Raw genomic sequence first — 14,470 nt, 5'->3', positions numbered from 1 at the left:
ATGGTTAATGTGGTCCAAGTGCTGTAATCTTTATGGAAGCACACTGCCACATCTTTCTCCTGAAGGGCAGCTGGTGGGTTGGAACTGCCAACCTTTCGGTTAGCAGCTGAGCACTTAACCATAGCACCACCAGGATTCCTGTTATAACCTTAGCCAAAAAACCAAACCTGTTGCCATCGAGTCAATTCTGACTTATAGCGACCCTATAGGACAGAGTAAAACTGCCCCATAGGGTTTCTGAGGAGTGGCTGGTGGATTGGAATTGCCGACCTGTTGTTTAGCAGCCGTAGCTCTTAACCACTATGACACCAGGGCTCCTGTTATAACGTTAGGATAGGGAAATTTTTTACATCTAGAAAACAAACTATAAAGTGAAAACTGATGGATTAAGTACATTAAAATTTCAAACTTCCGTATGATAAACGAAAACAACTGACAGTATGAGAAACATATAACTGTCAAAGGTTTAATTTCAAGAGTTAAAGTGTAAGAACTATAAACAAAAGAACAACAATTTTTAAACAGGCAAAAGATCTGAATAGGATGTTTTTAGAACAGCAAACTGGAATTGCTAATAAACATGAAAAGATGCTCACGTGTATAAATCTATCTTTAAAAAGATTTCTTGTGACCATAAGTCTCTGAGTGTTAAGACATACTTTCTGGATTTAATTATTACTGCAATTATTTTTGTACATGGTTGATCAAAATAACAAAAGAATTTTCAACCTAAAACATAAAAACTTATTGGAAATGCATCTATCAATGAGCTAGACAAACTGTTTTATTTTTCAATTGGCTCATGTAGAATGAGACAGAGTTATTCCTATTTTTTGTTTTTATGAATGAAAGATCTGAGAAAACTGTTCATATAAATATATGGGAACTGTGAAGAGTTTTTTTTTTTTTATAGCAATGTCACTATATCATCGCTTTGTTTAGCATGTCAGAGGTTTTTACGTCCCAGGCACTGTGGTGTACTCAACCAATGGAATATAATACAGCAGATAAAATGGATGAACTGGAACTAGATCTACAGACATCAGTAGAAATAAATCTTGAAAACATAAATGTTGAATGAAAAAAACAAGTTGTGGAAGTATGGATAAGGTATGATATTTCACCAGTAACCAGCTGCAATCAAGTAGATATCAACTCATAGCAATCCCATGTGCTTCACAGGGTTTCCAATGGCTGTGATCTTTCTGAAGTAGATTGCCAGGCCTTTCTTCCAAGGTGCCTCTGGGTTGATTTGAACCACCAACCTTTTGGTTAGTAGCCAAGTGCTTAACCGTTTATGCCACCTAGGGACTTCATAATATTATTTAACAGAAATTTTAAAAACACAGGACCAATGTTTGTGGATGGAGGACACACTTCAGAACAGTGGTCATCCGGTCATCCCGTCATCCAGAAAACACAAGCACACAAATGAGATGCGGGAGGAGGAGACGAAGGCAGTCTTACAAAGATGGTTTTATTTATTTTTAAAACAGGTAAGGGAAAATAGCTTTTGTTTTCTTAATGAAATATTCTGAAGCCATTAGCTGAGAGTGTGAGAGGTACAGGAGGGTTTCAGTCAGAGAAGGTATAAAACACAGGGAGTGGAGTCAACCAGAGACGTATCAAGTGCACACTACTGAGGCCCTCATCAGAGGTTTGGCTCAGTTGTTTGATTTTCCCGAGTTTAGCTGCCACAGAGCAGACGCTCAAAAGGCAGAGGGTTGGGGGTTTGCCAGGTAAAGAAGAGGGAGTGAAAGAAAGGCAAGAGAGGGAGGGACTGCAGGAAGGGGAATGATACAATGGAGGAAAGACTCCAAAATGATCATCACTGTGGTGGAGTTATTACCTGCGCACACATTCTCCTTCTGTCACCATGGGATCAGGTCCTCCCTCTTACCTAAAATAGGCCACTATCTGTCCCCCTCCCTGCCTCCCACCTCCCCAACCCTGATCTATTATTTATTTCCTTTCTCCCTCCCTTAAGGCTCCTTCTGATCAGTTTAAACACGATTCAACATTCTCTTAATATTAATGAAAGAAAAAAAGAAAAGGTCACCTTTAATCCCAGGTCTTTCTAGCTAGAGTTTTTTTTTTAATCTTTCAGCCAAACTTCTCTTTGTAGGAGTTGCTTACACTGTCTTGCCTCCATTCTCCGTTTCCCCCTCACTCACTCATTGGCTCCCTGCTGTTGGGCTTCCATCACTTCTCACTCCTTGGAAACAGCTCTGGCCAAGGTCACCAGTGACTTCCCTGTTAAATCCAGTGGACTTTGCAGTACCCAATTTACTTGACCTTTCATTGATACGTGACACAACTGAACACTCGCTTCTTGAAACTTCTGTCCTTGGCTTCTGTGCTGTCTGGCTTTCATCCTGCGTCCCTGGCATCTCCTTCCTAACTTTCTTCACATGCTATCCTGCTCCCCTCGTTTATAAACTAGGGACCTATCCTAGACTTTTTTCTCTCTCACTTTACAGGCTTTCCCTGTGCAACCCAGGCCATCCTCTCGTCCAGGCCAACATTTATTTCCATCTGGCTTTACTGCTCCCCTTCCTAAGTTTTTTTTTTTTCCTAAGTTATCTCCCAATCATCTCTCTCTCCACAATTTCTATACTTTAGCCAGAGTGGTAGTCCAACAGTGGTTCTCAACATAGCCTGCATCAGAGTCACTTGGAGGACTTGCTAAAACTCAGACTGCTGGATCCCACCACTCATTCAGTAGACCCTGGAGCAGGGCCCAAGAATTCTCATTTCTAACAAGTACGCAGGCAATGAGGGTATTAGTGGTTCAGTGGTAGAATCCTCTCCCTCCATGCAGAAGACCCGGATTCAATTTCCGGCAAGTGTACCCCATGTACAGCCACTACCTGTTTTTCACTGGAGGCTTGCGTGTTGCTATGGTACTGACCAGGTTTCAGCGTAGCTTCCAGGACTAAGGCAGACTAGGAAGAAAGGCCTGGTGATCTACTTCCAAAAATCAGCCAATGAAAACCCTACGGATCACAATGGTCCTATCTGCAGCTGATCATGGGAATAGCACAGGACCAGGCAGTGTTTTGTTCTGTTGTGCATGGTCACTATGAGTCTGGGGCCTACTTGATGGCAGCTAACAACAAACAAGGGGACATTGATGCTGCTTTGAAACACTAATCTGATCATATTATTCTGGCTTATCCCCATGCCCTCAAGGTAAGTCCAAGCTCTTAACTAAGCACTGAAGTCACATCAAGATTTAGTCCCTGCCGCCTTTTAGCCACTTGCCCTCTCTCCACTCCGGCTCACACTGCTATGGCGCCTCTCTGACTAGAATGCCCTCACCATCCTAAGTTCAACGTTCCCACTGAGTTCTATGGATCCTTTAATACTTGGCCCATGTGTCAGCAAACATTGCTATCAGTGCTCATCACACATACCTGTCTCCTAGGGTGCAGCACAAGCTTTGACACAGGGTCACAGGGTTAGATACATTTTTGTTAAATGAACAAATGAAGATAATTATTTTGTATTATTATTATTATTTTTAATTCAAACGAAAATTTTACTTGAAGCACCAATTACAAAACAGACTTTTCCTGGTTGGATCCAGCAAATCCATTATCCCTGTTAAGTCTAGCCTCCGCTCTGCCCCCTGGTGGTAGCCCCAGACCTAGCATGAAAACTAGTGAACTATTTGAGGTATTTCCGGAGGCCGCAGGGTAGTGACTCAGTGACTCATTTGCATACCCACAATACATTGCACACAGAACAATTTCCAACTTTAAAATTACTTGTGTCTCCTTTTTACTTCGGCCTTTTTTTCTACCCGAAATGAAACTGCTCTTACAGAGTTGTCTGAGATAAAGGCAGAAGTCACAAACTGTTTTGAGTATGTTGTTACCATTGCTGTTCTAGGAGTTACAGTTACTCGGGCACTGTGTGCTCCCAATGTCTGGTATGCTCTGGTTTCTCTTCAGATCGTATAAATCTTTCGCCTTTTACTAAAGATTTCCGTGGAGAGGAACAACTCTGAGTCGATAACCAATTTTTTGATGCCTTGCCTTTGCAAGGCTTTATGATGTGTTCAAAAATAAGCTACAGTTCTTGTGTTGTTTGTCACTTGGGGTAGTAGATTTGTTAACTCTTTTTCTCTTAAAGCTTAAGCTTTTTTTTTTTTTGTATGTTTGTGGTTTTTACTTTGGGAAGTTGGCTTTTTTTAGTTTTGTGTATTTTCAGTTATGTGATTTTTTGCGCTATACTAACCATAACCAGTGCACTGTAACTGGTTTTAGTATATTTACTTCTTCATGAGGTAAGTTTTAGTAGTAGGTCGGTAGTTCAAAACAGAATTTGAGAAAGACCTTTGATAGTGGGAGTAACACGTTTGCTAAAACTCAAGATGGAATGAATTTTCTAACCTGTTACCTACGGTAAGCTACCTTTACAAAAGCATGACAGAATTAGTGCCAAAAAAAGAAACCCATTGCTGCGGAGTCCATTCTGATTCATAGCAACCCTGTAAGACAGAGAACTGCCCCATAGACTTTCCAAAGAGCACCTGGTGGATTCGAACTGGCGATCTTTTGGTTAGCAACTGTAACACTTAACCACTACACCACCAGGGTTTCCTACTTAGTTCCAGAACTTGTTAAAATCACTGGAAGACATAGGTTGATGGAGTATCCTGAGATAGCAAGGCAAGGTACAAGTTTTACCTATTTTCTCTATTTAACCAAAGTAAAATAGTAAGTTCTGGGCTGATTACATAAAGACTGCAAATGCCCGGTGTATCTGCGATTTCAAATTTTTGTGTGGATCAAGACAAGTAATTGTTATAAATTTGAACCTTAAAAATAAACGTATACTAAACCACAACCAAGTGCAATACACACAAACCTTAGATGCATTTTAAATTTAGAAAAAAGAAACAAAAAAAAAACGCAGAAAGTATGTTTTTGGGATGATTAGGGAAATGTGAACATGTACTCTATTTTAGATATTATTGAATTAATGTGTTTTCTTGTTGCTACTGTAACAAATTACACAAATTTAGTGTCTTAAAACAACACATTTATTTTTACAGTTCTGGAGGTCAGAGGTCTAAAATTAGGGTGTCAGGAGGACTGCATTCCTTCTAGAGGCTTTAGGGGAGGATCCACTTCCTTGCCTTTTTCAGCTTTCAGAAGCAGCCTACATTCCTTGGCTTGTGGTCCCTTCTCAAGTCATTCTAACCTCTTGCTTCCATTGTCACATCTCAAGTCATTCTAACCTCTTGCTTCTCAAGTCATTCTAACCTCTCAAGTCATTGTCCCTTCTCAAGTCATTCTAACCTCTTGCTTCCATTGTCAAAAGTAATGTGAAGTATTTATCAGTGAAATGTCACAGTATCTGAAACGTTCAAATAGCTCAACAAACACACACACAGAGATTAAAGCAAATGTGTCAAAGGGTATACAGATAAATAGAAATTCACTGTATCATTCTTTCAACTTTTCTACATCTTTGAACTTTTTAAAATAAAAAGTTGGGGAAAAATATATATTAATAAATTCCATGTATATCTGTTTTAGATATTTGTATTCTACTTAAGATTTCATTGCAAAAGTTTCCATTGTTTTTACGAAACTATGATCATCTTAGACCAGTGGTTCCCAAGTTTTTGGATTTTCCAACTAATCAAAATTCAAAAATTGAAAAAAAGTCCTAGTGTATTGCCCATTTTTTACCACCATTATACAAAAGAAAGGACATTTCAGGACTGAAAAAGCAACAATGACTGATCTCAAACTAAAAGACGCTTCTTTAAAATATGAAATCCATTTAACTTTATGAAAAATATAATTATATTTTGTTAACTTTTCTTTTTTCCCCAGGCCCAAACAGAGGAAGGCTGAGGCTTAAAATCTCAGTTTGGTAAAGACCAGTTGCTTTAGACCAGCAGCAGATCTGGTGACGCCCCCTCGTGGCAGCTTGTGGAACACTACTGACATCTGACATTTCCTTTGAGGTGGAGGGGACAATTCCCTCAGATAAACTCATTCATTCATTCATGCATGCATGCCACTGTTCTAAGTGTTTAGGGTACATCAGTAACAAAACAAATATCCTTGCTCTAGTGGAACTTTAAGGAGCCCTAGTGGCGCAACAGTTAAGCACTTGGTTACCAACCAAAAGGTTGGCGGTTTGAACCCACCCAGCAGTTCTTCGGGGAAAAAGACCCAGCAATTTGCTCCAGTAAAGATAACAGCCTAGAAAACCTTATGGGGCAGTTCTATTCTGTCACGTGGCACTGATATGAGTCAAAACTGACTTGAGGGCACCTAACAACAGTGGAGCTTACATTCAGGTGGAGAAACAGACAATAAATAAACATAATAAATAAGGTAGTAAATGCTATGGAAAAAACTGAGCAAAGCGAGAGAGATTCGGGGTACAGGGAGTGGCAGGATGGGTTGCTATTTTAAAAATGAGCAACCTTCATTGTGAAGGAGGTTCCTGAGTGGTGCAAATGGTTTGTGATTGGCTGCTAACCAAAGGGCTGCGGATTCAAACTCATCCAGAGGTGCCATGGAAGAAAGGCCTGGTGATCTGCTTCTGTAAAGAGCATAGCCAAGAAAATCCTGTGGAGATCAGTTCTACTCTGTGACATGGGGATCGCCAGGAGTCAGAGTCAACTCAACAGCAATGGGTTTGGTTTTTTCATTTCATTGAGGTGACTTGTGTGTGGAGAGTTAAAGGGAGGTGAAGGTGTTAGCTATGCAGATAGATATCTGGGGTGAGAGCTCTAGGCAGAGTGAACCTGAGGCAAGAGCTTGTTTGTCTACTTCAAGAAACAGCCCCAGAGGCCAGTGTGGCTGGAGCAGGGTGAAGGAGAGGGAAAGAAGTAGGAGATGAGCTCAGAGGTCCTGGGAGACCAGCTCACCTAAGGCCTTGGAGGACAATAGTAAGGACTTTAGCTTTTACCCTCAGTGAAATGGAGAGCCACTGCAGGGTTTTAGCAGAGGGATATTACCTAAAGTTTAAAAGGACCTCTCTGGTTGCTGAATTGAAAAGAGAATGGGGGTGGAAAACACAGAGACAATGGTGCCTATCAGCAATGAATGTCGTGAAATAATGGTTGGATTCTGGATGTATGTGGAAGGTAGAGCCAATGGAAAGGATGTGAGCATTAGAGACATCAAGGAGATCTGCACTATTTTATTCTGACAGGAAGGACAGTTGCCATCAGTTCAGACAGGGGAGGTTGTGGGTGCACTGGATCAGGAGGTCAGATATGGACACATGAGGCAGGAATGTTAAGCAGGAAACAGAAATGTGGGAGACAGCATATACATTGTATTTGAAGCTCTGAGACTAGATGAGGTCATCAAGGTGTAAAAGGCTCAAGGACAGGAGGCTCGAGGTCAGAATCTTGCAGAAATCCAACTTGAAGGAGGCTGGGTTGAGATGGAATTGGCAAAAGAGAATGAGAGGAAGCAACCAGAGAGGTAGGGAAAAAAACAAAAACAAAAACAGGCATGTGTGGTGTCTTAGACTTTCTTCTGGGACCAGCAGGGAGCTCAGGTGAGGCCCTCTCCTCAGGCTATGCCCTGGAACCTTCCAGGATGTTGGTGACCCTTCCCTCCTGACCTGCTTTTTTCCTTGGTGAGCAGAGGTACCCCTAGTTCTCATTTGATCTCCCATCTCCCTCCACACACAGAGAACTAGACAGATAACAAGACTGTTTATTGAACCCTTCCCAGCCAGCTCTCCCTCTCCCCAACTGTGGTGCCTAACCCCCAGCCTCCCAGCTAGGGCCAAGTGGAGCACCTTGAGCTTGGCGCAGGCGCCTTCCTACTGCCTGGCTTCCCTGCCTTGGTTTTCTCCGGTTGCCTCATGGGCTCTGTTCCCCCTTTGCTTCCATATTCCTTTTCTGGAAATGTGTGATGTAGGCCAGATGATTCTCATTTGCAGAAGGGCCAAAGTAAAAGCTCATGTTGCTGGAGATGCCAGAGTCGTGTAAGGCTGGAGGCGACAAGGAGAGCGTGAGTCTGGGTGCTACCTGCACCTCCACTCCAGGCCCCCTTGCTCCTACTCACCTTTGGTAACATTGACTTTGTTGGCTGCCAAGATGTCCGCCTGAATGCTGTCCATTTTCGTGTACAAGTCCCCGGCATTGCTCTGAAGACAGGAGCAAGAGCTGGGATGCCAGAACAGTCTGGACTTGGAGCTGGGCTTGGGCAGAAGGATGCTGCAGGCGCCCAACTGACATAAGGGCAGGAAAATGAACAGAAAGAGGCCGAGAAGAGGGGCCCAAGCCAAGACAGGCCCTCCAGCAGCCGGTAACCAGGCCCATTCCGTGTGTGGGTGTATACTGGGGTAGGGGCGGTATAGTGGGGGCGCCATTCTGTCTGAGGTAACTGCTGCTTTGTGGCAGCGGAGGGGAGGAGGCACTTACGATGAAGAGATTGTAAAGCTCCTCCCCCATGCTCCTGCGTACGTGCGTCTCCACCACTGGAAACATCTGCACGAAGTACTGCGGCCGGCGGGAGGGGGCATGACTGCCAGTCCCAGCGCCCGGCACCCGCCCCAAGCACCCACCGCCGCCCGCTCACCTCCAGGGTGAGACTAGCCAGCCGCTGGCTGTTGCTGTGGTCGGTGTTGCCCATAGCGGCCATCAGACTGTGCACCACGCGCAAATGCAGCAGCTCTTCGGCGATGCTTAGGTTGCTGCGTGCCAGGACCCTGGGCCAAGGACTCGGGTTGCGGCAGCGCCTTGGGACTCTCCCGCGCCTGCCCTGCGCACTGCGCCCGGAGCTCTCCCGGGCTCCGCAGGCAGCGCTGAGGCCGGCTTGCTGCATCCACCCACTATTGCCTGTCCGCTTACCCGATGGCCTTGGCGGCCGCGGCCTGCTGCAAAAACACCGGCAGGTGGGCGGTGAGCTGGAGCACCGTGGAGTCTGGGGAGGGAGCGGCCGTGAAGCAGGAAGAACCTCCACTCTCCCGGAAGCCCTGATGCCCAGCCGCCCCCTCGCTTCCCCTACCGTTGAGGATCTTGGGCTGCAGTTTGGAGGTCTCCTTGACGGACGGTATCAGCAGCGCCACAAGGCCCTGGAGCAGAGTCTTGCGCACGTCATAGTTGACCAGGTCCTTGATGAGCTCGATGGCTAGGGAAGGATGAAGTGTTGGAGAACCCACGAGGCCCATCCAGCAGAGGCCCAAACAGAACTCCCCGCCCACACACAGGCTCCCCCTTGCCCTCCCCACCTAGGAAGCAAAGAGCCCTTAAACCAAGTGGCTTCCCTTTAAGCCCAGCCTCTTCATCCACCTTTCCTAGCACCTGTTATTCGCCAGTGCTGGGCAAGGTGTTGGGAGAGTCGGGAAGCAATGCCCTCAATGGAGCTTACGGTTAAAGACGAAAAGGAGGAGGCCTAGGCTCCAGGGCTCACAGAAAAAGCCAAAGGGAAGTAGGGGGGGTTGGACCTGTGAGCCCAGTGGTCCAGGAGGCCTGGAGGCTGAAAGGCCCCACGGGGGGCGGGGGGGGGCGTGGTGCCACTTTCCCCTTGAAAGAGTTCAGAAGGTTTCTTGGAGGGAGGGAGGGGCTGAGTCTTCAAAGGGAGACAAGGATGAGGGAAGACAAAGAGTAAGAGCAAGTGCGTAGGGGTGCATGGCAGGAAATGAGAAAGGGGAGGAAGTAGGGGTGCATGGCAGGAAATGAGAAAGGGGAGGAAGTAAGGCACGCAGCAGTTGAGAAACTTTTCTTTGTAACAGTTACTGGGCCCCTCTTTGCCTAAGCACCACGCTGAGGAGGGCTTTCCAGGCAGTATCCTATTGAAGCCTCACCATAACCAAATGAGGTTAGCTTTGCAGTAATCCCATGACTGTTATCCCATGTTACATTTGAGGAACTGAGGCACAGAGAAATTAAGCACTTTGCCTAAGGTCTCACAGCTAGGAAGTGGTAGAAGTGAAAGGAGGGAAAGGTTTGGTTAGGAACCAGGAAGGAACTATAATTTATTGAGAGGCATTTCTTGCAGGGCTTTTCTGTGGCTACTTTACAATCATTCATTCATTCTGGCTTTCACTCAGCCTTTCAGCAAACCTGCATTGAATGTCTGTTGTGCCAGGCACTGCACTGGGTGTTGGGAATACAAGGATAAATTCATTCATTCAACCAACTTTCCTTGGGCATGTACAAACAGGCAGTGACAATATGGCGACAAGTGCTATAAGAGCAGTAGAGGGGCTGTGGCAGTGCCTGGGAAGATGGGAGGGGGGTCCGATTATTTATGTAAAGAGGAAAAAGGAGCCATAGAGAAGCAGAACTAGAAGGGACCAGATTGGTAATGATGACATTGCCCAATGGGGTAAATACTCTGAACATATGTGGTTGCTACATGGAAGATAAGACTTAGAGCCATGCTGTCTACCCCCAGGAATAAATGTGGTATTTCTCTATCTCCATTTACTTCTAGGGGAAAATCTGGCTCGCCTGACTAGCTCATTTGCATACCAGAATGCAATGTAGACACATGAGCACTATTACCAGTATTATCTGTTTGAATAATCATAATTATCTCTTTACTTCCTTGTCAGGAGATTTTACCCAGTGAGAACATGTCTGGGATAATTCTCTACAATGAAAGACAAGCTCTTGTTGGTACCTGCAAAGGCACCCAATTGATGGGGGACTAGACAATACCTGGGAAGATGGGCACGACAGTGACAAATACACTCTGGTTTTTCTTCAGATTGAGTAAATCTTTTGCCTTTTACTAAAGATTTTCATGGAGAGAAATCTTTATGAGTTGGTTATCAAATTTTTTTCAGGTCTTAAGTAAGGCTAAATACTTGTCTGTCAAAGGTATATATTTAGCTTATGAAGGTATAAGTAGGACCAGAGGAGCCCTGGTTGCACAGTGGTTAAAGCGTTCCGCTGCTAACTGGAAGGTCAGCAGTTCAAGCCCAAAGTAGGACCAAAATTCAATGTGCTTCTCATTTCCCCCCACCCCCCCCAAGACGAGGAGGATCAGCTGGGGCAGGGTCAGCAAACCAGGACACGCAGTAGCTTATTTTAACAATGGTTTAGAACTGGGTTCCCTTATTTCCTGCCACCAGCTACTAGTAGGACCATAAATGTGTCGAGCTTTTTTAGCACCGTTTGCTCCTTGCCCTTGACCCAAAGCCCTGAGGCACTCAGGTCCACCCTTCTGGGCCTTAATAAATGTTGATGTGGGTCCTGCCCCAATTCAGGCTTACTGGTGGAGTAGGGTACCTTGGGGTACTTATCGATGGAGCTGAAAAGGCTTTGTAACACTTGTCTGAGCAGGGCAGAGGCTGAGGGACCAGAGAGGCATGCCCATGGCTGGGAAGAGGCTGTCCTGATGAAAGAATTGTATCCTGAGTGTTCCAGAACCTGAATTGTAACCTGTTACTTCCCTAGTAAACCCCATAATCGTGAGTATTGTCTGAGTTGTGTGTGACCATTGCAATGAATTATCAAACCCAGCACAGAAGTAGAGAGTGCCATGGGAGGGATAGTTGGTGTCAGAATTGGTAAAGATGGCAGAGAGAGAAGGCATGTAGGACCTCCCCCTCATAGGAATCAGCCTTTGGCTGTAGATCTTGATCCTCCTTCCCCCTTGTAAAGTTAGAGGAGGCCAGACACCTCCTCGTGCCTTTTTTACAGCTCTTTTAAGATCTATCTATATGAGATCAAATTGACAACAGCAACTAGAAAGACTAGATAGAAAACTTAAAGGGCAATGAGTTTACATTAATGGGGGAGGAAGAACTTAGAAAAGGAGGGTGAGAATGGCTGCACACATAGAAAAATCTAATTAATGTCACTGAATTGTACATGTAGAAATTACTGAATTGGTGTATGTCCTGCTGTGTGTATTCCCAACAACAACAAAAATAAAATAAATTATTAGGAAAAAAAGTTCAGTAATGGTAGCTAGGCACATCTAGTTCTTCTGGTCTCATGGCAAAGGAGGTAGTTGTTCATGGAGGCAATCAGATAGTGCGTTCCATTTTCTCCTCCTATTCCTGACTCTCCTTCTTCCTTTGCTGCTCCAGGTGAACAGAGACCAATTGTTGTACCTTGGATGGCCACTTGCAAGCTTTTAAGACCTTAGGCACTATGCAACAAACTAGGAGGTATAATGCAGGCACTAAAAATGATACTAGGCCAATTAACTGGGATGTCCCATGAAACCATGACCCTAAACCTCCAAACCAAGAAAACAAATCCCATGAGGTGTTTGGTTGTACCTAAGCAGCAGCAGCAGTTGCTCTTTTTGTTGTTGTTGTTCTAAAAATATATAGCACACAACAGTTGCCAAATCAGATTTTTTTAGGTGTACAGCTTAGTGACATCAATTGCATTAATTGGTTTTGCAACCATTACCTGTAATCAATGCCAAATTTCTCATCACCATAAACAGAAACTCATTGCTTACTAAACAGTGGCTTCCCTTGTTCCCCTCCCTACCTCCCCTGGTAACCACTAATAAACTTTGGTCTCTATACATTTGCCTATTCTTGTCATTTTATATAAGTGATGCATTACAATATTTGTCCTTTTGTGATTGACTTATTTCACTCAACATAATGTTTTCAAGGTTCGTCCATGTTGTAGCATGTATCAGGACTTCATTAATTTTTCTGGCTCAGTAGTACTCCATTGTATGTATGTATGTACCACATTTTGTTCATCCATTCATCAGCTGATGGACATTTAGGTTATTTCCACCTAAATGGCTACTGTGAATAGTGCTGCAATGAACACTGGTGGTTATACACTTTTATTGATATATGATATCCCTCTTTGTCTCTGGTAATTTTCTTTGCTCTGAAGTCTACTTTTTATTAATATAGCCAATCCTGTTTTCTTTTGATTAATGTTTTCACAAGATATCTTTTTATATCTTTATACTCTCAACTTGCCTATATTATTTTATTTGAAGTGAATTTCTTGTAGATAGCATATAGCTGAGTAATGTGTAGATTTATTTTAATTTGAATTTATTGTGGATTTGTATATTTCATCAGTTCTGGAAAATTCTCTTTTCATTGTCTCTTTAATAGTCTCTATTCCATTCTCTGTCTTCTCTTTGACTCTGATTAAACATATATTAGACTTTCTCACTCAATCTCTTACTCTCTTTACTCTGTTTCATTATTTTGACTGTGTTGAATTTTGAATAACTTCTTTTGCCCTTTCTTCCATGTTACTAATTTTCTCTTCATTTATGTCTACTCTACTCTTAAGCCTGTCCATCGAGTATTTACTTTTAGCTATTGTATTTTTCAGTTTGAGAAAGTCTATTTGGTTGTTTTTTAAGTTGTATTATGTCACTTTTTATAGCTTTCTGAGTCCTAAAGATATTTACAAGATTATCTTTTTTTAATTTAAATTTAGTTGGCATAGTTTCTTAATAGTATGTATCTAATAATTCCTGTGGCTGAAGTCTTTGTGAGTCAGTTTCCAATCTACTAGTTCCAATTTATAGTTATTTCTTTGTGTGTGTGGTTGTCTTTGATTTTGGGTTGGTCTTGTATTTGAAAATTACTTGTAGGAATAACTTGAGAGCTAGGATGAAGATATTAGCTTCCTTCAGAGAGCTTTTTCATTTGTTTCTACCAGGTACCTGGGGGCACTAACAATTCTGGACCACTTCTGCCCACGTTCAAAGCTTGAGTTCCCTGTACCACCCAGGTCCATGCTGCCAGACTACTTGAGGGTTGCCTTATTTCTGGCTCACCTTTACTTTGAGGGCACTGTCCTCTGATGTCCCAGCTTAATGTGTATCTATTCTGGGTGGATGGGGGGCAGGTATCAGACCTTCTACCTAGGGCAAGCCCAATGTGCCTTCTGTCCTGCTTGCCCTGTGATGCTAAGTTTCTTTAGGATCAGCAAATGGCCTCAGTGCAAAAGGAACTTTCAGTGCTGGCTTCATCTCTCTGGGCTTTCACCATCCCCTAGATTTTGGTCTGATGCAGAGGTTGAGAGCTTGGCTGCAAACAAAAGTTCAGCAATTTAAATCCACCAGCTGCTCCTTGGAAACCCTGTGGGGCAGTTCTACTCTCTTCTGTTGGGTCACTGTGAGTTGGAATCAACTTGATGGCAACGGGTTTGTTTTTTTTTGGAGGGGGGGTGCTGATTCCTCACTGTGGTGCTCTCCAATGCTATTAAAAAGATTTAAGAAAAATTTTTTTCCTTCTAAATTTTTCCATAGTTAGTAAGAGGGGATCAGTGGAAATTGTTCTGCCCGCATTATCAGAAACAGAAGGTTTCTCTACCTAGCTGTTACTCTTCCCGCCCCACTCACCCCTCAGGATTAGATGTGTGTCATCTCTGGTTCCAGAGCACTGATTTCTTGCCATGGAGTACTGGTATCACATGTCTTTCCACTAGCGTGTGAATTCCAATGAACACATCGGAGGCATCTGTTTACACAGAGCCTCACACAGTTCCAGGCATACAGTGCATGTTCCATAAATGTTG

At 43.6% G+C, this 14,470-nt stretch overlaps 1 protein-coding gene and 2 non-coding genes across 6 annotated transcripts; 2 read left to right on the top strand and 1 right to left on the bottom strand.

The window, feature by feature from the left end:
* Window positions 1-3,936: 3,936 nt before the first annotated feature.
* On the top strand, window positions 3,937-4,052 carry LOC111752090 (U5 spliceosomal RNA). Its single transcript, XR_002787108.2, has one exon. It is a non-coding gene; the product is annotated as a U5 spliceosomal RNA (small nuclear RNA).
* A 92-nt stretch (window positions 4,053-4,144) lies between these two features.
* LOC100658789 (armadillo-like helical domain containing protein 1) lies at window positions 4,145-9,658 on the bottom strand. Of its 4 annotated transcripts, none has more exons than XM_023554643.2 (5): window positions 9,003-9,657; window positions 8,846-8,918; window positions 8,574-8,703; window positions 8,058-8,494; window positions 4,145-7,983 (listed from the first exon to the last, which is right to left on the bottom strand). In XM_023554643.2, exons 1-5 carry the CDS (start codon window positions 9,163-9,165, stop codon window positions 7,923-7,925), a joined length of 864 nt encoding a protein of 287 aa, XP_023410411.1. In that variant the 5' UTR covers window positions 9,166-9,657; the 3' UTR covers window positions 4,145-7,922. The 4 variants fall into 4 exon arrangements, with proteins under 4 accessions (XP_023410411.1, XP_023410412.1, XP_023410410.1 ...); XM_023554644.2 differs by having other exon boundaries at window positions 8,058-8,139; window positions 8,417-8,494; window positions 8,846-9,655; XM_023554642.2 differs by having other exon boundaries at window positions 8,846-9,658.
* Window positions 9,659-10,689: 1,031 nt separating this feature from the next.
* Window positions 10,690-10,804, top strand: LOC111752096 (U5 spliceosomal RNA). The gene has a single exon (XR_002787114.2). It is a non-coding gene; the product is annotated as a U5 spliceosomal RNA (small nuclear RNA).
* The last annotated feature ends 3,666 nt before the right edge of the window (window positions 10,805-14,470 follow it).

This window comes from Loxodonta africana, chromosome 3, assembly GCF_030014295.1.
Source record: "Loxodonta africana isolate mLoxAfr1 chromosome 3, mLoxAfr1.hap2, whole genome shotgun sequence".
Taxonomy (NCBI): Eukaryota; Metazoa; Chordata; class Mammalia; order Proboscidea; family Elephantidae; genus Loxodonta; species Loxodonta africana.
The sequence above is the reverse complement of the archived record's forward strand: the minus strand, read 5'-3'. Positions and strand labels throughout refer to the sequence as shown.

Excerpts from the sequence above, each read along its gene's own strand:
- LOC100658789 (XM_023554642.2), bottom strand. The coding sequence starts at position 9,165 with ATGGGCCTCGTGGGTTCTCCAACACTTCATCCTTCCCTAGCCATCGAG. Across the intron at positions 8,704-8,845 it reads GCGGCCGCCAAGGCCATCGG|GGTCCTGGCACGCAGCAACC; the intron begins GTAAGCGGACAG and ends TCCTTGGCCCAG. Across the intron at positions 8,495-8,573 it reads TGGCTAGTCTCACCCTGGAG|TACTTCGTGCAGATGTTTCC; the intron begins GTGAGCGGGCGG and ends CGCCGGCCGCAG.